The sequence below is a fragment of the Mycteria americana genome, chromosome 16 (genome assembly GCF_035582795.1).
Source record: "Mycteria americana isolate JAX WOST 10 ecotype Jacksonville Zoo and Gardens chromosome 16, USCA_MyAme_1.0, whole genome shotgun sequence".
NCBI lineage: Eukaryota > Metazoa > Chordata > Aves > Ciconiiformes > Ciconiidae > Mycteria > Mycteria americana.
In genome coordinates, this window is record NC_134380.1 from 14,340,230 (window position 1) to 14,362,728 (window position 22,499).

General features: G+C 58.9%; 3 protein-coding genes across 5 annotated transcripts; all 3 read right to left on the reverse strand.

Annotated features, from left to right (window-relative positions):
* Positions 1 to 24: 24 nt before the first annotated feature.
* On the reverse strand, positions 25 to 5,865 carry SIRT7 (sirtuin 7). Its single transcript, XM_075519105.1, has 10 exons — positions 5,240 to 5,865; positions 5,033 to 5,170; positions 4,353 to 4,457; positions 2,455 to 2,525; positions 2,276 to 2,348; positions 1,708 to 1,806; positions 993 to 1,229; positions 670 to 750; positions 366 to 472; positions 25 to 269 (listed from the first exon to the last, which is right to left on the reverse strand). The coding sequence occupies exons 1-10, from the start codon at positions 5,333 to 5,335 to the stop codon at positions 62 to 64; spliced, it is 1,215 nt and encodes a 404-aa protein (XP_075375220.1). The 5' UTR covers positions 5,336 to 5,865; the 3' UTR covers positions 25 to 61.
* A 984-nt stretch (positions 5,866 to 6,849) lies between these two features.
* Positions 6,850 to 14,383, reverse strand: MAFG (MAF bZIP transcription factor G). Of its 3 annotated transcripts, none has more exons than XM_075519108.1 (4): positions 14,153 to 14,383; positions 9,991 to 10,052; positions 9,506 to 9,901; positions 6,850 to 6,981 (listed from the first exon to the last, which is right to left on the reverse strand). In XM_075519108.1, the coding sequence occupies exons 2-4, from the start codon at positions 10,024 to 10,026 to the stop codon at positions 6,862 to 6,864; spliced, it is 552 nt and encodes a 183-aa protein (XP_075375223.1). In that variant the 5' UTR covers positions 10,027 to 10,052; positions 14,153 to 14,383; the 3' UTR covers positions 6,850 to 6,861. The 3 variants fall into 3 exon arrangements, with proteins under 3 accessions (XP_075375223.1, XP_075375224.1, XP_075375225.1); XM_075519109.1 differs by lacking the exon at positions 6,850 to 6,981 and adding an exon at positions 8,399 to 8,921 and having other exon boundaries at positions 14,153 to 14,373; XM_075519110.1 differs by lacking the exon at positions 6,850 to 6,981 and having other exon boundaries at positions 8,399 to 9,901; positions 14,153 to 14,359.
* A 1,648-nt stretch (positions 14,384 to 16,031) lies between these two features.
* On the reverse strand, positions 16,032 to 21,696 carry PYCR1 (pyrroline-5-carboxylate reductase 1). Its single transcript, XM_075519269.1, has 7 exons — positions 21,264 to 21,696; positions 21,116 to 21,186; positions 20,840 to 21,019; positions 19,909 to 20,130; positions 19,332 to 19,424; positions 18,760 to 18,923; positions 16,032 to 18,669 (listed from the first exon to the last, which is right to left on the reverse strand). Exons 1-7 carry the CDS (start codon positions 21,328 to 21,330, stop codon positions 18,510 to 18,512), a joined length of 957 nt encoding a protein of 318 aa, XP_075375384.1. The 5' UTR covers positions 21,331 to 21,696; the 3' UTR covers positions 16,032 to 18,509.
* Between the last annotated feature and the right edge of the window lie 803 nt (positions 21,697 to 22,499).

The following is a 22,499-nucleotide window of genomic DNA, read 5'->3' on the forward strand; positions in this document are numbered from 1 at the left end:
CGCCCCCGCCGCCATCTTGGGGCGCGTCCCCGCCGGCGCCCGCCCGCCCGCCCGCCCGCCCTCAGTTGCTCTTCCGCCGCCGGGCGCCCTTGGCGCAGCCGCGGCCCAGCCAGCCGCCGGGGCGGGCGGGCGGCGGCGGCTCCTCCCGCGGCGGCTCGGCCCCCGGCGGCGGCTCGGCGCCCGGCGGCGGGGCCACCGGCTTCCGCGAGTGCGTGCCTTCCTCCCCGGGGCGCAGCGGCTCGGCCAGCGCGAAGATGGGGTCCCGCGCCCTGCGGAGACAGGGCGAGCGTGGGAGGGCTGCCGGGCGGCCCCGGGCCGGGCGGCCCCCGGGGCGCAGCCGCCGGGCAGGGCCCCGGGCCGCTCACCGGTCGTAGCGCGGGATCTCCAGCCCCAGCTCCGCCATCAGCAGCCGCATGACGTCGTCGCAGCGGCCGTGCAGCTTCAGGGCGGCCAGGTCGTCCTTCGGGGTCCACTGCAGGAGCGACACCAAACCCGCGGCTGCAGGCGTCTCCCCGCACGGCGGTAGGGCCGTCCCCACGGGGCAGGTGGGGTCCCTGCCCAGGATCCGGCCCGCGCTCGGGGCCCGGCGCGCTCCTGGGCGGACAGGCTCACCGCACGCTAGCGTCCGTTTGGCCCAAGCCCTTCAAACCCGGTGCAAAAGGCTCTCACCTGCAGGTTCACAATATACAGCTTTGGGCGACGAGTGGGTGGCTTGCTCATGCACCAGAGACGTGGGTATTTTTTCAAAACCTGCCACAAAACAGAGATATCAGTACAGCCAAAGGCACGCGTAACTGTGAACCGTATCAGCGAGAGGAAAAGGAATGTATTACCAGGAGGGGAAAGAGGGAGGAAGAGAGACTATCACAGATGGTGGGCGAATCCTGACACCAGAGTTTACAGTTGTCTGTTTGGGAGGAGACTGCTCAGCACCAAGGTGTATCACCAAGAGGGAATGCTGCTAACAATCTTCACCGAGTCTCTAAAGTTACCTTTAAGCTGGAACCCAGACAAAGAATCACATCTGCTTTGCTTGCAGCTTCTGTTGCTGCTTCCCAGTTCAGGGGCTGTCTCAACGTCCCCTTCTCCCCAAAGTGGACGATTGTATCTCTCAACTGTGCCCCACACTTGTGGCACATCCTGCCAGTGTGATGCCTGTGCAGGGCTGTCCGCTCTGTCACGTCAAATACTCGCACGTACTCTCTGTTGGGTGTACAGGAAGTGCAGACCTGGTGCAGGACAAAAGCAAAAAACCCATTACATCGTTAGCATCTAGCCTGTGAAACACCAGGAGCCAGCCACTTCTCTCAGACGAAAAGGACTTTTGGGGGACAATAAATTGGAAGCAGTAGAAGGGATCATCAGGGATCAGATCCTAACTTGGAAGAGTTTGGAAAACCTCAACTAGCAGTGGAATTACAGGGAGCCTGTTGGGTAGGCGATAGGAGGGATTTCAGAGAAGGTCTGAGGAAGAGTAGTCAGAAGCAGAAGGCTAGCAAGTACAGAGAAAAAGCTACCAAGCGGTACAGAACACTTTGTTTTGGTGCTTGTTAAGTAGTTCACCCCAAACCTGATGGCCTGAAGATACGAACTAAGCAGAGGCTAGCCCTTGTACTAACTCTTCTTGAGCTAGTGAGAGATAAATAGTTTACCGTATCTTCTTGTGAGGCCACTAGACAGTAACTTCATGCTGTTCTGGCCACTCACCTCTATGTACATGTTTCCGTGAAGCTCAGATATTGCTGCTCGGGGTAACCCACTCCGCAGGTGCAGCCCGTCACAGTTTTGAGACACCACATGCTGCACCTTGAAGAGAATAAAACACTGAGCTAACACACATGCAGAGGACTCTGAAAGTCTAACTCAAATGCAGGTGTCTCAACACGCACCAAATAGCCCCATACATCAGAGCAGAACAAGAAAAACGTGGAGAACAGACCTTTATGAAAGCTAAGTGAAAAGACTCTACTAGGAACAGCTCTACTGGGTCTGGCTGACTTTGTGGCCAGGTCCCCAGACCAGCCTCACCAGGAGGGAAATACAAGGTGTTACAGAAAAGGCGTCGGGGGGAAAACTGCCAGAGCTACGGTCTGGAGCTAGCCTAATGAAGACCCAGCTGTATGTGAGCACAGATACTTTTTCCTACATGGATGTGTAGCCACCTGAGTAAAAACAGTAGTTAGGCAATCTCATGAAAAGTTTTTTTCCCCTGTTGGGTTTTATTTATCATACTTAGACAGAGGAACACAAGTGAGGTGGGGAAAAAGTATCTTACCAGGTTGTGCTTGTGTAGGCAGGCAATGCTCATGTGGGTGAGTGTGGGCTCTGCCTCACTCAGATCTGTAGCCCTGACAAGAAGCAAGGAAAAAAAAAAAGGAAAAAAAAGGTTGGAATTGCCATTAATCTCTCTTTCAGTATCAGCTTTCTGCCACACAGCTCAGAATTTCTCCTTACCTGATGCTCCTGCCCTTCTGCAGCAATGTCCATATGCCATTAGGGCCTCTGTAGTCTGGGATTGAAGCTGCCTGTGTTATCGGGAGAGAAAAAACGAGGCCTGATGGGAAGGTTCCTACCTCTTGTCCACAAACACACCAACCCGGTCTCAGCTGGGACAACCAGATACACTTCATTCATGGGTGCTTCTTCATTCACTCCAAGTTTTCTCGCCATCCAGACGGACCTTGACAGGCTTGAGAGGTGGGCCTGTGCGAACCTCGTGAAGTTCAGCAAGGCCAAGCGCAAGGTCCTGCACATGGGTCGGGGCAATCCCAAGCACAAATATGGGCTGGGCGGAGAATGGACTGAGAGCAGTCCTGTGGAGAAGGACTTGGGGGTGTTGGCTGATAAGAAGCTCAACGTGACCCGGCAATGTGCGCTTGCAGCCCAGAAAGCCAACTGTCTCCTGGGCTGCACGCAAAGCTGTGTGGCCATCAGTTGAGGTAGGGGATTCTGCCCCTCTACTCCGCTCTGGTGAGACCCCACCTGGAGCACTGCGTCCAGCTGTGGGGCCCCCAACATAGGAAGGACATGGAGCTGTTGGAGCAAGTCCAGAGGAGGGCCACCAAGATGATCAGAGGGCTGGAGCACCTCTCCTATGAGGAAAGGCTGAGAGAGCTGGGGTTGTTCAGCCTGGAGAGGAGATGGCTCCGGGGAGACCTTACAGCAGCCTTGCAGTACCTGCAGGGGCCTACAGGAAAGCTGGGGAGGGACTTTTTACAAGGGCATGTAGTGATAGGAGAAGGAGTCATGGCTTTAAACTGAAAGAGTGTAGATTGAGATTAGATATAAGGAAGAAATTCTTCACTGTGAGGGCGGTGAGGCACTGGCACAGGTTGCCCAGAGAAGCTGTGGATGCCCCATCCCTGGAAGTGTTCAAGGCCAGGTTGGATGGGGCTTTGAGCGACCTGGTCAGGTGGAAGGTGTCCCTGCCCGTGGTAGGGGGGTTGGAACCAGATGATCTTTAAGGTCCCTTCCAACCCAAACCACTCTATGATTCTAGCACAGTGTTTCCCTAATCGCAGGAAAACCTTCTTTTCATACATTTTCTCTCTATATAGCATTTTTTCTCCTACCTTACAGCTCTCATTTTCACCTTCAGTATTTATTTTCTCCAATTTTACCATTATGGAATCCCTCCAGAACTCTTTCTTCCCCCTTGATGCTTCCCATTTCCCTACACAGAACTCTGTTCTTGAACATTTCCTTATTTTCACTAGACTCTTGATTTCTGGTACCTTGCACTCAGCGTTCTTGAGCAAAAATACCTGTGACATTAGCACTCATACACCCTGCCCAGAATCATGCTCCTTATCAACAGAGACTGTAGAAAAAGGAAAGAAAAATACAGTTCTCATCTCAGAGTTCAGACAAAGGTGACATATGTCGCACTAGAAGAGGCAGAACCAGATTGTCAGTCTCCCAACAGAGGCCACTGAAACCGACCACTTCTTAAACTGTCATCTGTAAGTTCTGATGACCACCAGCTATTCCTACTTGACCATTAACACAGGCAACTTTAATTAGCTAACTTGCTTGTAGGTTTTACACCAGAATTAGTTGAAGAGACTTGAACGAAGTAAGACTAGCGATCTTCTCATTTAAGCAGCACCTTCTTCACACAGTCACAGAGGTGATGCAGCCTCGGAATCTCTTGGGCAGCAGGAACAACCCCAAGATGCAAACTAGCAAACGTCTTGGTCATGGCTTGCCACGCAGCCGTGTTAATGTGGCATCCCAGACTCATAACACACATCATGTAGTCATTTGGAAACCACAAAAGAAGTCCAAACAACATTGCAGCGCTCCTGAAGGAGCTCCCAAAGCTCCAGCCACTCACCCCCAAAGAATCCTACCGTACTGATCCCGGCTCCTGTATAGATGACAAGGTGCTTGGCATTCCGGACAGCGGCAGCCAGCTCGGTAGCCTTTCTCTTTAACTCCTCTGGTTCGTCACATACCTAGAAAATACGACTGAGCAAGTTCACATGTTTCTGAGATACGGCGCATCACCGAATCGGAAGGAACAGGGAGCTCCCTGGGAGTTTTAATATGGGCCTAGCCTAGCCAGAAAAAGTGACGCAAGTATTATCAGAAGTGGTTTCTAAATAAAAGAATGTGGGTGTTGTCCGTATTATCCATGGAAGATCAAGGGAAAAAGCTTCTTGGATAGCAGCACATGCAGATCCATCCTCCCGAGAGACGTGCCCACGCAGCACACACACAGAAAACCGCATGCATTTGGAAAACACACAAGTCTGGGAGCCGCTGAAAGTAAGAGTGGTGCCGAGCCGAGCCGAGGGCGGCCGCAGCCTCGGGGCCCTGAGCCGTTCCCGGCGACGCGGCACGGCAGCTTTTCACCGAGGCCCGCCGCAGCCCCAGGGCTCCCCCCGCAGCAGCCAGCCTGGCGGCCTCGCCCCCCCCCCCCCCCCCGCCGGAGCGCAGGGCTCCTCTCCTCTCCCCACGGCCTGCTCCCCGCAACAGCCGAGCAGCGGCTTCGGGGGGCCGCCGGCCCGCCGTTCCCCCGGCCGCCCACCTCCTCCTGCCGCCGGCGCAGCCGCTCGCGCCGCTTGCGGCGCCGCTCCAGCTCCCTGACGATGTCCTCGCTCTCGCTCAGCACCTGGCACTCCTCGGGGCTGCGCTCCGCCGGCGGCTTCCTCCAGATGCGGGACACCTGCCCGGTACACACCGGTGGTCACGGCGGCCCGCGGCAGCGGGGCGGGCCGGCCGGGCCGCGCCGTACCTGTCTCCGCCGGTCCCGCTGCTCCTCCTGCTGAAGGATCTCGGCGCGCGCCGCCGCCTTCCGCTCCGAGCGGCTCAGGCTGCCGCCGGCCGCCATCGCCCCGGAAGCGCCCCGCTTCCGCTGCCGGGCGCGCCACCGCGGCGCCGCTTCCGCGAGCCGGCGAGAGCGGCCGAGCGCCACTTCCGGCGGCGCCGCCCCGGGTGCAGCAGCGCCCCCCGCGCCGCGGCGGACCGCGCCCCAAGGAAGCGCCAGGCGGCGGCTGTTTGAAAGCGGTTTATTGTCACGTACAAAACAGCGGCGGCCGCGGACGGACACTATGTACAGCAATAAATAACGCCCGCCCGCCCGGCCCGCCGCCCCGGGCAATAACTTAGCAATAAATACCGCCCCCCGGAGCCCCGGGCCGGGACAGGCCCCGCCGCGCAGGGCGGGCCCTCGCCGGACCCCCCGGCCGCCTCGGGCCGCCCCGCCGGGAAACCGCCCGGGGGCAGCCGCCAGCAGCCCCGGCCCCCCCCCCCCCCGGGGCGGGCGGGCAGGCCTGGCCCGGGCAGGCGGCGGCGCAGGGACGGGGACCGGCCGCGGGCAGGGCGAGGCCCTCGGCCCAGCCGCCCGCTCGGCCCCAGCGGGCAGCGCGGCCGTGCTCCGGCCGGGGAGCGATGGCCGCCGGGGCTGCGCTAGGCGCGGGCAGCTTTACACAATTCACCACAAGATACACACATGGCCGGCCGGGGCGGGGGTACACCCCGCGGGTTCGCTCTGCGGGCGGGCTGGGGCGGGGCCCCCGCCCCAACCACCGCAGTAACGGCACCAGGAACAGGAGAAAGAACACACGACACCCTTCACAGCAGGAAACCAAACGGACGAGCACCTCAGGAACAAGAACTGCCACACTCCAGAACGCTATATACGAGAGAGAGGTCGGCGTGACGGCTCGGGGCAGCGGTCGCCTCGCACGGGGAACGGGAAGCCGGCTGGCAGGGGACCGCGTCCCCCGGGGCAGGACGGGAGACTCCGTGGAACTGCAGGAATACACCACTCGGGGTCCAACACTTCACCAAGAACAAAACCAAAACCAGCGCGCTGGCATGGGGAAGTGGCGCTCACGAGGGGACCACGTCCCCGCTGACGTCCAGCCCAGCGCCCGCAGAGCTTGTTTACCACACGGGCGCCCTTCAGCCACGGCTTTGCACCTGCTCCCCCCTACACGACGTGTCCTCATCCAACACACTCGGCCACTCGGAGCAGGCTGGGGCCACAAGCTAGCAAGCGCAGCACAGGGGAGGAGAAACAGCAGCATTAACGTCTGGTGGAGTCAGTGCTGCTGCCTGCTCTGTCCTCCTGACTCACGGTCTCGCTCCAAAGCGGCGCAGCCTCTTACCGGCAACAGCACGGCTGCCACCCAGCAGGCAGGGAAGGACCCGCGCACTCCTTGCTGCAGAGTACAACGGAAGCAAGTTCACTGTGGCTGCAGGATTGCCCGTCATTGCCTGCTCTGTCGATCTGGCCCTCCTCACACCACAGCCTCCAGCCTCCGGAGCTCGGTTCCTAACCAGCCCCATACCCAAAACCTTGGCTGCTCACCCTGCTGAGGTCAGGCCTCCAGCTGGGTTCAGAAGGGCTCTCTAGCCAGGTTCAATCTCAGGCTGGCTCTGGGAGGGACAGGGTTGGGACTGACATCCCAGGCCAACTGGAGGTCTCCATATTTTGGAACATCTCACCTCTTCCAGGCACCAGGTCACCAGCTGGAAGACAGAGGTTAGAGCCCAGAGCTCTGCGCTGAGTGCTGCTCAGTGCATAGCCCATCCGGTAAATGGCTGGGAAGCGGCATGTCGGACACTTCAGCTCAGCTCAGAGAAGAGAAAGCCCAGGGCTGGGAGGGGGAAGCCTGGAGGAGATGTTCTAACCCACTCCTCGTTCAGGTAGTTCACTGGGAAAAGCATCCCACCCAGCTTCTCCCTAAACTCCCCATCAATTGGAGCAAAGCTGATCTCCCCCTCCAGCAGAAGATCCCCAACAACTATCTCCTCCTCTCCTGCCACATTGCGGCTTTCATCAGGTTTACCTGCTTCTCAGCCCAGAGGACAGCAGTATCAGTTCAGCTACACAAGAAACATCACCAAAAACCACCCAGTATGGCGAACCATGCCCCCCCGCAAGACTGTGGTTTCCCTTGTGCCATCCTGCTCTGTCCCCTCCGCCCAGGAGACTTTCAGCAGTCAGGAGATCACATGGACTTCACCCCCACATCCTGCTTCTCTAAAACAACTCAGTCATCATCTCAAATCTCTGGGGAGGGGAGAGGGGGATCAAAGTGTTTGTGGAAACAGAACCTGGCCAGAAATAGCTTCTCAGCTGTGTCACACAGCTGTAAGTCTAAGCACTCTTCCAGTACCCACAGACAGAAGCTGCACCAGGAAAGACAGTAACCATGCCACAGCTTAATTTTCAGTAATATGCATACACTCAGGAACTAGCGCTGGTCCCGCACTGCCCAGAAGGCAGGCAGGCTTGCCCCTCTTGTCAGACGAGCCGCAAGAGCAACACAAGTTCTGACCACAGGATCCAACCCCAGAGTTAAATCCCATTGGTCTCCTCTTAAGCTCGGACAATTCTCCCTTGTGTTACTTCTCTACCAGCTTTGCCGGAGGACGGAAAGCGCAATGTTTTCCCCATTCAGGTAACCGAGCTACCCAGTGTCAGCTGCTCAGCAAGAGGCCTAAGCCGCCCGTGCTCCTGCAACACGCCTCTGCAGAGAATCGTTTTCTAATCACTGCGTAGTTGCACCAGCCATTCAGTTTTGCCTTCAAGAACAGCAGCACCTTTGCCCGTGTGCCCGAATCCTTCTGGAGGATTCGGAGAGATTCCAACCCAATCTCTCGGTTGAGCTTAGGGAAAACGAAGGCAGCATGAAACAACAGCACATGGCAAAGGCAGCCACTGGCACCACCTCACCACAGCGCCACGCAAGAGCTCAGAGAGCGCAACACAAGGGGACACAACGGAAGCCAGCAAGGTCGAGAATAAGTCACTTTTGGTACAATTGCAAAAAGATATCAAACAGGACTTGCCTCTTTTTTTGTCTTTTTCTAAGTTTTATAAATAAAGTCTGATAACTCTTTATAAAAACTAACCTCAGAGCCACAAACAGTTTGCGGGAGGTTCATGAGAAACTTTAAAATTATTTATTTATTAACTTTTAACTAGCAAAGTCTCCGAGAATATTTCCCCATTTATATGGTCAAATATTCTCGCCCTCAGATAAAAAAGCTGACTATAAATACGCTCTCTCTTCTGTCTGATTTTAATTTTAAACTTAGATAATTTAATAACTCTTAAAATGATGTTTCTCTCTTTAAATAAAGGGCTATTTAACCACATAAACTGGTTGTGTAAACCATCACACTAGAGACACTTGATACCCTCAAAACACGGGAACAACTAGTGATTTTGGTCTTGTTCAGTGCAACACATTAGGCACAAAACCGGCCTGCAGTCAACACAGTACCTTCCCTCCCTCCCCTGGGGTGCTGGGCCCCTGCAAGGGCCCTGTCCCGGCTCCTTCCCCGTCGCGGGGGCAGAGGCAGCAGGGCACGACAGCATCTTCCTTTCCACCACTGCTAGTTTACACGGCTAACGCAACGGACATCTGAAGGAAACCCACTGTTAGGGCACAGAGGCACACCTAGAAAGGAATAAAAACCTATTACACAGAACACCCCAACTGCAACTACGGGTACCAAATGAGACAAAAGCAGCAGGTTCAGGTGCCTGGCAGTCAGGCACCGAGATGCACCACCTGGCAGAGTAATGAAGGAAAGCCTTTGGAAGTGACCGAAAATTAGGGCTCCCGGCCCCCAGGAAGAAAGCCTCCCTCCGGACCTTCCCCAAGCCCTTCCATCGCCCTGCCGCCAGCCACACTGCACAGACTTTCTTTGGCTAGGAAACCAAGATCTCGCAGTCTGTCCCAAGGGCGCCCGAGGGCTACAGACTGCCGGGTGGGAAGCTCTGTCTGCAAAGGGCAAGGGACGCATCACCACTGCTCATACCAATCTGGACACAACAAAATAAAACTGGAGTGATCAGCAGGCCAGTCCTGGGCCAAGTAGAAGGAACCCGGACCCATGTGGGGAGGGTTTGTGCTTTGGGGATTCCAGGCTGGTTTTGTGCCTAATTGCCCTGCACAGACAAGCTCAGGCGACACTCGCTTCACTAAGACCGGGCGTCCGTTTTGGATTTCACTATTGTGATGACACTAGTAGTAGCAACCTTGCCAGGGACGAGGGGCCCCATACTGGAGGTGAGAGGCCCCCGCGCAGGGGTCACGGGGCTCCGGGCCACGGTTCTGGCGAAGTTCTGGAGAGCCTCGTATTTGGAGCGGAGAGCATCAAGTTCCATTTTCATGCTGGCGTTCTCGGAGGCCAGCTTCTCCACTTCTTGCTGCAGCTCTGCCTTCTGCTTCTCCAGTTCCTCCTTCTGGGTGACACGCTTGACTCTGCAGCTGGCCGCGTAGCCCCGGTTCTTCAGCGTGCGCCGACGCTGCTTCAGCTGGATGATCTCCTCCTTCGACAGGCCCCGTAGATGCTGGTTCAGCTCCCGCACAGACATGGTCACCAGCTCCTCATCTGTCAAGCTGGTCCCATTCTCACCTGGCTCCCGCTTCACCTGGAAGAGAAGGCAGCACATGCTCATGAAACCTAGAGTGGATGCCTGCACCCGCCACCCGCAGCCCTTTCCTCCACCTGCCTCTTTACCTTCAAGGCCTTGTTTCCTTTGTTGGGGGTCGTCATAACACGACAGCCTTGTCAATCAGGTTCTGGAAGGGAAGGAAGGTCAGGTTAGCCCCCCAGGACGCAGCAGAGCCTGCGACATTCCTGTGGCAGGGTCCAGCAGCAACGCCCCGTGCTGCCGCACATCCCACTCCCCTCCCCGGGCAACACTCGACAAGCACCCGACTGAGCTGGACTCACAAGCGGCAAATTCTGTCCCTGAGCAGAAACTGCTGCCCTTCCACACCCCTACTCCCACGGAGACTTTGTGGCAATGCTGGGTTTTTTGCTTGGGGTGGGGGAAATTAAAAAACTAGGAGGAGTCAGAATACACGGAAGCCACATTTTTAAAAATAGCCTGGCAGGCAGCAGGCTGGGTCCAGAGCACGGCTGCTCCGGGCCAGTCATGCTGACTCAGCACGCTGGCACTCTGCTCCTCATGCTCCCTGCCTCATCCTTGTAACTCCCAAGCAGAGCAAGGCAGCCGGTCGCTCCGACATGCCCTTCCAACAGGTGCCCAAGCACAGCCCAGAAACTCCCCAGGACAAGAATCCTGCCAGGTTCTAGGTGCCCCCAAGGACCCAAACCAGTACAGTTCAAGAACACGCGACCCTGAGCAAGGAGCACAGGGGAAGCCTTTGCCTCCACAACATGCCTCGCGGGGCATCCTGCAGGGCAGGAGAACACCATGGCTGCACTCACGCCTCTCCGAACTTTTTCTGCTTCCCAGGAAAGCCGGCACATCCAGGTTCAAGTCAAAGTTCTGCACCCAACCTTTCCCAAAGAACAGAAGGACGACCTGATACTGCAGCACAAGGAAGCATTTGGGCACGCTGGAATCCCATCACAAATTTGGGCTGATGCCTCAGCAGCCTTCACCTCTCCCGGTCACGCAGAGCTGACCCCAGCTGTAGGTCTCTTCTGTGAGAAACTCCCTGTCGGTCCCTGGCTTTCTCCAGAGCCAGGGTATGCTCATAAGAAAACAAAGATTAAGGGCAGCCAAAACCAGAGGAGAGCAGACTCCTCCACTGCCACGGAAGACAGGACGTCAGAACTGGTAAGAGCGATTCCCAGGCCTGTTTTTGCAGTGAATCATACCCAAGCTCCTGTTTCTGTCCCTGCATACCTCCTCCCCTCAGGCTTTAGTTCAGAGTGCTACTACACTGCCCAGTGAATTAATCCGCTCAGATATTGCTTGACAGACATAGCTGCGCCTCAAACAGCCAGGAACTGCACGCCTCCTTAAGCGAGGCAAGCGTTCTGTGCAAGCACAGTCTACAAACACCTCTGTGCCTTTCATCTCTTTGGTGCCAAACAGTCAATAACGATTCTGTTTGCTACTGCTTTGCTAAATGTAAGAGGCACTGATGTACAGTTATAGCCAAGAACCAGATGCACAAGTCAGCAAATACGAATTTATGCTCTTCTAGCAGCTGTGGCGCAGGCTCCCTGCAATGCATCTACCACCTATTAGAGGTGAACGGGGTCAGCATTCCCCAGGACACCGGCAGAGACGTTCCCAAAGCCTCCAGCCTGCCAGGAGGCAGGCTATTTATACCCAGAGGACAATGCTCCTTCCAATGAGATGTCCGCTACAACCTGACAGTGCCGGTGTAGAAAGAGTCACTTTGCCGTCCAAGGAAGGTAGCTGCAACGAAGCAGGCTAACACAGGACGGACACCACACAAACAACTGCTTCATAAAATCAATTCTTCACTCCTTCCCATACTGTTGTATTTCTCTCCTCTGCTCCTCCTTGGCAAGCAACATGGCTGCTGGGAAAAGGGGAGAAGGAAGGGAAGAGCTGGGGAGACCAACGTCACCACTGCAGCACCTCTCTGCACCATCCTCTGGCGAGCGTAAGGAGCCAAGGGCAGGTATGGTCAGCGGGACCACAGAAATTTGTTTGCCTCGTGGCGCCGCTAAAGAATTTCCAGCTGCCTGGCAAGCACTCGACCTTCCTTCATTACAGCAGAGCTGAAATAAAACAAACGAGGCAACAAACGTGCTGCATCAGGCAAGGTATTGGGAAGAGAGCTCCTTGGGGCAGAGCGGGGAATCAGCAGGGGTGCTCGCACGGGCCGGACCCTCCAAAGCCCCCCTTCCCAAAGGGATCAAAATGAGAGGCAGCAACACACATCAGTCAGTAGAATGGGAAGAACAACCCGGAGACTAGTTGTTGGCCATTTTTTGGGTCCCGTTTGAAGGATCAGAGACAGGGCTATTTGGCAGCTCGCAGAGAGGACACCCAGAGAACTGGCACCAAGACAGAGACCAGACTTGGCCTAGCTCTCCAGGCCGCTGATTGCTCAGCTTTTGATAGCTTCCCGAAGAAAGATCACACTGAAAAGTGCCAAACGCAATGACTGCAATGAAGAAAATGCAGCCTCAACACATTTCCCCAGAGCTCAAAAGGCCTGAACTCAGCATAAGCGCAGCCAATTCTCTCCTCAGCTCAAAGGCAGCACAAGGGAGCTGACAGCACCACGCATGATTCAACGCAGGCCCCATTCTCCACATTCCTGATTGCAGAACCGTGCCACGAGCCCCGTGTAAACACAGTGACGTCACCCGTTCCAGCGCAGGCTGGCCCAGAGACGGCGCCGGGAGGGAGGGAGACCCATCTGTAGGGACAGGGAGGCAGAGGAAGGGGCTGTGCTCCACAACGGGCTCCACAGCACTGGGCGGGCGGAGGAGCGTGGTTTGCTGGCAGGGGTCGGGCACCCCGCAGGAGAACTCTCTCTCCCGGTGTGGATTTCATACTCTGTTTACTTGCTTTGTTGCAAATTAGCTCACACAGCCCTCCCAGGAATCCAGACAAATTGGATGACTCCCCCAGTTACACGTGAAGTCAGGACAGTGCCTCTCCTGTGCCCCCCCTCCCCTCGGGAGTCCCTGGTGAGCTCACACCCAACCCAGGGCACTTTGACTGCAATTGAGATTCCTCAAGGAATCTGCCCACCCAGCCAGCTTTAACTGTGCTTGCACAGCTCAAGGAAAGAGCTGGCTCTCGGAGAACCCCTCCAGCCTCCCGGTAGTGCCTTCCTCTAACCACGCCGCTCAAACGTCGCGTATTCTGGGCAGCCAGAGATGTCCCCAGCTCCGAACAGCAAGACCCCCCCATGCACACACACGCAGCCACTCCGTGTTGGCCAGGCGTTGCAGCCTCCTCCGCAGTCCCACTGGAGAGGCTTGCTTCCCACCGCAGCGGGAATCCGCTCGGCCCCGAGGACGCCACGGAGCCGAGCAGGCCCACAGCCCCAGCCCGCTCCTTGCACCCCCCAGGGACCGGGGGCTCGGCGGGGCAGCGAGTCCGCGGGCCCCTCCGGAGCAGGGGCCAGAACCTCGCAGCTGCGTCCCCTCGGCCGTCCGCCCTCTCCCAGCCGGCACCGGCCGCAGGGAAGCGTGGCCGTCCCGCCTGCGGCCGAGCCCCTGCGCGAGGAAACGAGCCACGGTACCGAGCGGGACCCCTTCCCGCTCGTCACCCTCCCCAGAGCCTGCTCTCCTCAGGAGGAAAACCGCCTCGCAAGAAGGAAGCCCGCGGTGCGAGCCGGGCCGGTCGCTGAGGAAACCCCCCCCCGGAGCCGCCTGCCCGGCGGGGCCCTCGCACCGCCCGCGGCAGCGCCTCCGCCCCTCGCGGGAGCGGCGGCCGGGGACCCGCTGCGGGCCAGGCCGCGGCCGCGCCGGGCTCCGGGGGCGCGGAGGGGCCGGCCCGCCCCGGGACAGCCGGTCCGCAGGGCGGCCGGGGTCGGCGGCAGCCGCGGGCAGGAGGGGCGGACGGCGCCCGCGGTGCCCCCGGGAGGCGGCGGGCGCGGACGGGGTCGGGCCCCAGGCCGGCGGCCCCGCGCACCTGTTGCTCGGCCGCGGGGCGGGGGACCGGGCGGGGCGGGGAGCAGGGGCGGGCGGCGCGACGGGCGGCGCCGGGGCGGCCGCGGCCCCGGAAGCCCCGCCGTGAGTCAGCGGCGGCGGCCCCGCGCGGCACCCTCCGACCCGCGGCAGCGGCGGCGGCGGCCCCAGCCGCCATCCCGGGCCCGCCGCGCCCGCCCCGCCCCGCCCCCGGGGACCGGCCCGCCGCCCCGCCCCGCCCGGTGCCAGGGCCGCGCCCGCCGCCCGGGCCGCGCCCGCCGCCGCAGCCGGCGCCGCTCACCTCCTCTCGGAGCCGCCGGGGCCGGGCCGGGCGGGGAGGCCGCGCTGGGAGGGACCGGGACGCCGCGAGCCGGAGCCGCCGCCGCCGCCGCTCACGGACGCGTCACGTGATGTTTGGGTCACGTGGCTCCATTCATGAAGCGCCCGGCGCAACCGCCCCGGGCCTTAAGGGGGACGCGCGTTTCTGTCGGAGGCGGCGCCTGAAAGGGAAGGGGAGGCGCGGGGCTCCGCCCGGCCCGGGCTGCGGGGCCCGCCCGGCGGCTGCCTGGCCCGGCCCGGCCCGGCCGGTGCCGCCCCCCCCCCCGCCGCAGCCGCTGCCCCGCGCGGGCCCGCCAGAGCGGAGCGGCGCCCGCCCGGGCCCCGGCGGATCGGCAGCGGGTGGCAGCGCGGGGTCTGCCGGTACCTCTGGCAGCAGCCTCCGGCCTCGGCGCGCTGTCTGGCGGCCTCCCGCGGCGGCGGAGCCGGCGGCCGCAGCAGCTGCCCGGGCAGCGGGGCGGGCGGGCGCCTCCCTCGGGCTCCCACGCGTGTTAGCGGTGCACGGCGAGGAACAGCCGCGCAGCACGAGCAGGGGCTGCTGCTGCTCCCCCCGGGGGTGCCCCCCTGTTCCGCGTCCTGCGTTTTAGCTTGGCTGCAGCGCAGAGGAGAGCACGGCCGCCTGCTCCGGCTGCCTGCTCCGGCTGGCCAGCAGCACAGGCGTCCTCTCCTGCAGGAGGCCCCACGCTCCCTTTCAGCTGCTCCTCTTTGCTGCATCCAGTTTCTTAGAGCTGCTGAAACTGCACGGAGGAGCAGCAAGGTCTGCAACGAAAATGCTGACTTACAGAAGAGAGCTTTGCAGCAGCTCTCCTAGGCACTGGTGACAGGGCTGAAGCAAGCCCCGGCTGAAAAGCGTTAGGACCGGGGCTGGCCCTTCCGCTGTGAAACGCTGCTCTCCTGGATCGTGCCTGGCTTGCTCCACCTGTTCCGCTATAACTGTGGGTCCATAACACAGGAATACTGGTGCCTGCTGCATTTACTGCTGTGCTATGAGCAAAGCAGGGCTGACAACATGAGTACAGCAGAGGATGAGGGACAAGTGGAAGCCGCACGGATGAAACTGGGCATAGAGGAGTTAAGGCAACACCGCGGAGAAAGCACCCTCCTAAGGAGGAAATAGGCTGGGCCCTGGGCATTCAGCAGCAGCACCGCTGTTCTCCACTGTGGATGCAGGGGACGTGAACTTGAGTCCTGTAGAGCTCTTTTGTAGCCCTTCACGGCCTGGGTTTTCCATCTGCTGTGGCAGCCAGCTCGGTTACAGGTCTACGAGCATCTAGGAAGTTCATCTATAGCTGTGCCTCTCTGGGGCTACGCTGGGGCAGTCCATAAGTCTCCCTGCAGAGGGGCTCAAGCTCAGTCATCCTACCTTTTATTCATTCTGCATCATACTTTATCAGCCAAGTGGAAACTCTGTAATGCTCCCTTTCATTTTGCATCAGCCAGTACTTAAGCCACCTGACTTCCAGCTTGGCCTGTCTGCATGGGGTATTCACAGCTTCTGAGCAGGGAAGCGGAGGAACACACAGCACCCGCTTGCCTCCCACGGAATTGTGTATGCAGTGGCAGAACCACTAGAAAGCCTAAAGGGTGGGGATACTCAGGCTTTCCTCCTTCCCTTCTCTTTAAGTCTCTGAAAACTGGTAGCATGGGGCCCTAGAATAACTTGTGTGTTGTTGCTCCGGAACCATGGGTGACAAGGAGAAACAGGCTGATATGCTTCCCAGTCCCACACCCAGACAAACCAGCGTCAAAGACAGATTTGCAGCACACCTTGAGCACACTCACTGCGGGCAGCAAGGACCCCATGGCCACTGCCAGAGGCAAGAGATATATCCAGTCCCAACAGCTAGGATTAGCCGCAGCTCTCTGTCAAGAGAAGCAGTTTATTATGTAAAGAGAGGAGTAACCATCTGTCATGCCTATAGGGTCACACCCTGCTACCAGCCAAAAGCCCAACACTAAAAATGCTTTAACATTACTAGCACCTTTGGCAGCCTCTGCATTGATACCTAAATGCTTTTCCTGCATCACCTGCATGTCCAGGATTCCTCAGGAGACAATAAGCCCATCTTAAATGTCCTCCTTTTACCAGCACTCCCCCAGGATACACCAAGGTAGAATACATTATGACAGCTATCCACCCAAATCCATTCCCTCCCCTCCAGCCTGTTGCTCCCACTGCAGCCCCGTGAAAGTGGTAGGGGCAGCTTGTGTGCTTCGTGCAGTTTTCTGGCTTGGGACAGGACTCGGGCTCTGGGAGAAAAGTAGAGAGGCAAGGAAGCCACGCAGGGACATTGGCTATAAAGAAATCACAGAAAGCAGTAGACACAATCTCCTCTTTGCTGCTGTTCTGGGGCTGCGTCCCAAGACTGTGCCTGAAGGAAAGGTTAACCGTCGTAGATGACGGGCTGTAATCCCCCTTCTGTCTGACCAGAGCGCTGGTCCCTTCTGCCCTTTAAGTCTACAACCCTCATTCATCCCTTTCGCCAATGGGCCCAGGGAAGGAGGTGCTGCGCTGCCCTCGACACAGCACAGTGCCTGCTCGCACCTGGGCTGGCGCTGGGGGCTGTGCCAGCCGGCAGGAAGGGTCGAGCAGGGCCACCCTCTCTGCTTGCTGCTACCACAACCCTGGCCAGACTCCTTCCCTCACAAATACTGGAGTCTGAGGGGCAGAAGGGACCACTGCTCCTAGACCCCATACTTTGCTGCTGTTTCTTGCTCATAAATTTGAGTCAGACTTGGGAAATTCTCCAGACCACAACAGCAAGGGTCTTCCTCCTCTGCAAAAGCGTAGTCACCTGGATGTGTTTCACCAAGCAATGCCTGATGCCTGTCCAACAAGGACTTCTCAAGTCCTCCCTGAACCTCTTTTGTGTCAAGCAGGGGCTGACTTTCCTCCTGGGTCTCATGCAGGACAAGCTAGGTGAGATGGGACAAGATCGGAGCCACAAGCCAGACCAGATGACTCAGTGTTTCCCTTTAGTCTTGTATTCTAAAGAACTAGGAATGCAACTGCATGAAGCAGCCCCAAACTTTTTTCTAGGTGTTTTCCCCTTCTAGCCATTAGTAGTGCAACACCTTCAAAGGAACAGGAAGAAAGGGTCTAGAAAATACCAGAGAGAGATAACTGTGCCAACACAAGGTGACACTGAGGGCTGCTGTGCTGGATTTCACCAGCCCAGGGGCTCTACTGGGAGAAATGCTGTCTGGAAGGGACAACCGGTCCACCACAACACAGCTGGATTGCACAAGCTGAAGCAGAGGAGTCACTGTCAACAGGCATCAACACTGCAGTCCAAGGAGGAGGTACAGCCTAATGCAACGAAAGGTGCTGAGGAAGAGTCCTGCTGCCACACGGTAGCCCAGCACCTGGGTACAAAACCCTGCTTGAGTCAAAGGGAAGGGTACAGAAGGCAGCTTTCTCCAGAGGAGGTTGTCCTTGACTTCAGCTCTGCTCCCAGCTGCCCCAGGATCAGTGCAAAGAGCAAGGAGAGCATCAGGGAGCACAGTGACACTGAAACATATCCATGGGCATGTGGGAGCAGATTCTGTCCATGGAGAACATGAAGAGGTGTCAGAGGGAAAAGGGAGCACTCACTACCCCTCCACCTGCCCACCCACCCAAGCCAGGCTAGCAGCAAAGAAGGGACAGTGAGAGCAGTTCACAGTTCCCCAAACCAGACAGAGCAGAGAGAAAGGGCGGCCAGCAAAGAGAGAAACGGAGTGTGGTCCAGAGGTTCACACCATCTGTCTCTCAAAGTCAAGGCAGATGGGAGATGGGGCAGAGGCACTTTGGTCCCTTCTGAGAGGTGCTTTAGGGCCCAGCCTCTAACATGGTGCACAGCACTGCATTCGTGTGGCAGCATCTGCTCTAGCTAATAAAGACAGTGACAAGACACAAGCTCTGACAGCAGATGCAAGATGGGGCAGGAGGGATCCAGGCCTGGTTCAAACCTTTGAGACCAAAAGGCATTCTGAAACCTCTTTTAAAAAATCCTATTAGAAACCATTTCTGCATGGGACACCACAAACACTGCCTGAGTCCTAGAAGTATCCAAGGCTTCTGGACAAACGATGCCCTTGATGAAGCTCTGATGATGGTATCACCCCTGTCCAACAGAGAACGGCAACGCCAGGGACAGTTTGCACCAACCCCACTACAGGTTAAAGACCTTGTTCTACAGCATTGCAGTGCCCCACAGCTGCTGCAAGCCAAGAGCCAGGTATGGGGGACACCAACATTCAGAGCGAGCGTTTTCCTTAGATAAAAAAGAAAGGGCACGGAGGAGACTGATGTTCAGCACAGCCAGACTACCGCAGTCTGGTCAGTTCTTCTTGCTGCTGGGGCTCTTACTGGTGAACAGACTGACTTTGCTGGCAGATGCCACGGACAGGGAAGGAGACTCCAGCTTCACCTTATCCAGCAAAGTCTTCTTTATGGCTGCTGGGGAGATCTTCTCTTGGTCTGCCAGATGCTGCAACTCCCTGCAATGAGGTGGTGGGAGAGAAAGACATAGCAAAAGGGAGCATGGGGGGCAAGTTTTACAGGCTCTTTAGGACTTCCTAGATGCCCACCTTGTCCGGATGCAGGAAGCCTCCACAGCATTGATTAAGAGTGAGCGAAATCCACCGCTCTCCAGGAAGTGCAGGGCATGGATGGTGGCTCCCCCGGGCGAGCAGACGTTGTCCTTCAGCTGACCAGGATGCTGCTCAGATTCTAACAGCATTTTGGCAGCACCCTGCAGCGAGGAAGAGAAAACAGCTGCCAGAGCTCTGACTGAGGAACCGACTGTCAAATACTCTTGTTCTCCACTGCACAGAGCAGCACCTAACACTCACAGTGGGCAAAACTGGGCTCCTGCCCAAGAGCCATTAGCAGGCTGCCAAAACACTTTTCAGAGCTGAAAAAGCCTGCAGAGGAGTCACAGTTCCCCAGGCCCCAGCTCCCACACCACCATCAGCGCCAGCAGATTGCTGCAGACACTTCCTACATCCCCTCACCGGGAACCTGTGTGCAGTCAAACCAAACCCCTTTATTTAAAGTAGATTCAGTAAGAGGACTGAGAGAATTTCAAACCATGATGTGCAGAATACTCTGCACAGAGCAGGCACAGCCTCAAATGTGTTCTGGAGGAGGAAATACTGACCAGCAAAGCCTGTGCTCCAAGTCGAACAGCCAGCCTGCGGGGAAGTCCCATTTTTACTCCCCCATCTGCCAGAGCATCCAGAGCAGTGAACGCCTGAGACAAGACAGAGGAAGAAGGTAACTGAAATCTCTACTCCAAGACTGACATTCTCAGGGAGGAGAGAATCCAGGGCTCCAGGATCACACCGTGGCTCCTGTCGCTTACAGACTTGACAAAAGCCTCCCCCTTTACTGTATGGGTGCCATGCTAGGCTTCCCTCCCACTAGTTCCAGCCCAGGAGAGGGGGGAATGGGAGAAATTCAGCTTCTGGGCCATACTAACTACAGGGCCACGTTTTGCAACATGGACACGTGGACATTGCACACTGGCTATGGACTTCAGACTCATCCGACTGGTAACAGGACTTCTGTTGTTGACCCAAACTGGTTATAAACTGGATACCTGGATTACATGTCCCATTGCGAACGCAGCAATGAGAAAAACAAGAAATGACAAACTGAAGTTGCACAGACTTTCACCGCATGCAAAGCCTACTGCTCTCCCTAAGACCGTCACAAGTTGAGGAAGTAGCACGTACATACGCAGGGCCACTGCCACTGAGCCCCGTTACAGCATCTATCAGGTCCTCTTCCACCTCAGTGCAGAAGCCTACACTGGCCATCAGTTGTTCCAAGAGCTTCCCATCCTCCACGTCCGCATGAGTCCCAGTGGCATAGACTGTAGCACCTTCCCGGACAATCACAGGAGTGTTGGTCATGCACCTGATCACTTTTGGTGTGGGGCAGAAGGTAGAGAGTTTCTTAGGGCAGAAAATTATTGAAGATAGAAAGAAAGAAGGAAAGAAGGAAGAGAGAAAAATGAGCTTTAGTGCATATTTGGCATATCAAATAGGCTGTCTAGGAAGGGACTCCCCAGGGGCAAGAACAACACAAGCAGAGGGAAAAGAGACTCTTGTATTCCAAACTCCCTGCTTTGAGCCAAAACGACCAAAAGTTAAATGTGAAACCTTTAGTAGTGCCAGCAAACAGGAATCTGGGCAGAGCTGCTGTTGAGAACAATACCCTGAACGCCTCATTCCCACATCAACTCACAAGTCTCCAAAACAGCTCCCGCAGACGCTTAGCACAAAGCCTGCAGAAATTCAGGGCAGATGACCCACCTCTGCCGGGAGAAAAAAGATCCGATAGCACCTCGTGTGATAAAAGAGCTGGCATAAAGACTCTTACAGCTTTTTCTGAGGAGGACAGGCAAAGGCGACCCAAAGCAACCAGCTGGCTGCGGCACGAGTTTAGTCCCGGGCAGCGCAAGCAACGCCTGTTCCTCGCATCGACTCCCGGGGGCTGGAGCGGCGGGGCCGGCTCACGGCCCGCTCCCGCACGGTCTGCCCTGCGGCAGACGCCTCCCAGGCGCCGGGAGCCCGCTACGGCGCGGCCCCGCGAGGCGGCAGGCCCGGGCAGGCCCGGCCCGGCCCGGCCCCGGGCGGGCCCCCAGCCCGCGCCGCCCCTCACCTTCTCGATGGAGCGGATGGTGACGCCGGCCGCGCAGGAGACCACGATGTGGCGGGCCTCGATGTCCGGGCCCACCTCCTCCAGGATGAAGGGGATGATGGGGGGCTTCACGGCCAGGAAGAGGACGTCGCTGCTCTTCACCGTGTCCTTGTTGCTCACCGTGAAGTTCACGCCCATTTTCTGCACCGGTTGGGGAGAAACGGGACCGCTGTCGCCCGGGGCGGCCCGCCGGGGGAAGCGCCGCCGCCCGGCCCCCGGCCGCCCGCCCGCACTCACCCGCAGCCCGCTCACGGTGGGCAGGTCGGTGTCCGGGGAGCTCGCCGTGATCTTGTGCGCGGCCAGGACCCCTGCGAACGGCACCGCGCGTCAGCCCGGGCGGCTCCGCGCCGCCCGCCCGCCCCCCGCGCCCGCGCCCCGCGCCCACCTGCTGCCGTGAAGCCCCTGGCCAGGGCGAGGGCGAGCTGCCCGGCCCCGATGAAGCCCACGCTCATGGCGCGGCGCAGCAGCGGCAGCCCGAGCCCACCTGCACCCGCGCCGCCGTCCACGTGGCCGCGCGCCGCGCCGGAAGGCGGTGACGCGTGGCAGCGGGGCGGGGCGTCGGCGCGCAGCAAATCGGCGGGCGGCGGGGTGGGGCCGCGCCGGCCCTCCGCCACTCAGGGGCGAGGGGCGGTGCCACCGGCGCGGCCCTCGCCAGCTATTGGCGCAACCGGCGCTGGGTGTTGCATCATTCACCGCCTACGGGGGCCGCGGGGGGCCAGCCGCCGTGCCGCCAGGCGGTGCTCTCCTCCCGCTGCAGCCGCCGCCGCGCGCGCCCTTCTGGAAGCTTCGGGCGCCGCAGCCAGGGCTCCGGGCCGCGAGCGGGAGGGGCCCGCGGCCTGCGGGGGCCGCCGCCGCCGCCTCGCCCGTGGGGGCTGCCCTCCCCCCCCCCCCCCCCCGCAGCGTCCCGGCCGCTGCCGCCCCTCCGGCGCGGCGCCAGCGCGGGCCCGGCCCCGGGGCCGCCGCGCCCGCAGGCCTGGGTGGCGGCGGTGGAGGGCGGGCTCGGGCCCTTCCCAGCTGCTGCCCCGGCCGTTCCTGGGCCGCTCCTGCCCGTGCCCGACTCCGCGGAGCCGAGCGCGTCCCCGGCGGAATGCGCGGCCCGGGGCGCGGCGGGGGGAGAAGGGGCTCTCGCTCCGCCGGCGCTTTGCGGCGTCCCTCCTCCGCCGTCCTCTCGCCCTCTCTCCCTCCTCCTCGGCCGGCCGCGGGCGGGAGGTGGGTGCCCGGGAAGCGCCGGGGAGCAGTTCTGCCGCCCCGGGGAGGGGGCCCCGGAGCGCTTCCCTCTTCCTGCCTGGGCAGGTTCTTGTCTTGCTGGGGAAGGGCTCGGGCAGCCCTTGATCCTGGGACGGTGGCTTTCTCCTTTTCTTGGAATTACCTATCGATTTCTGAACGAAGGGGTTTTCCTACGCTTGAACCGGGATGGAAATTTTGTGACCCAGTAACCAGCCAAGTTATGTCAGCACAACCAAGAGATGATAACCAGCAACCAGACAAGTTAGGTCAGCACAACCAACCCATGACCGCAACAAGTGTTGTGGCTGCCGTGCAGGAAGGCGCCGATGCACGCAGGCCAAAGGCGTTTGGTCCCACCCGCGGCAGGAGCGCTAACGCGTGCTTCCGAGAGGCG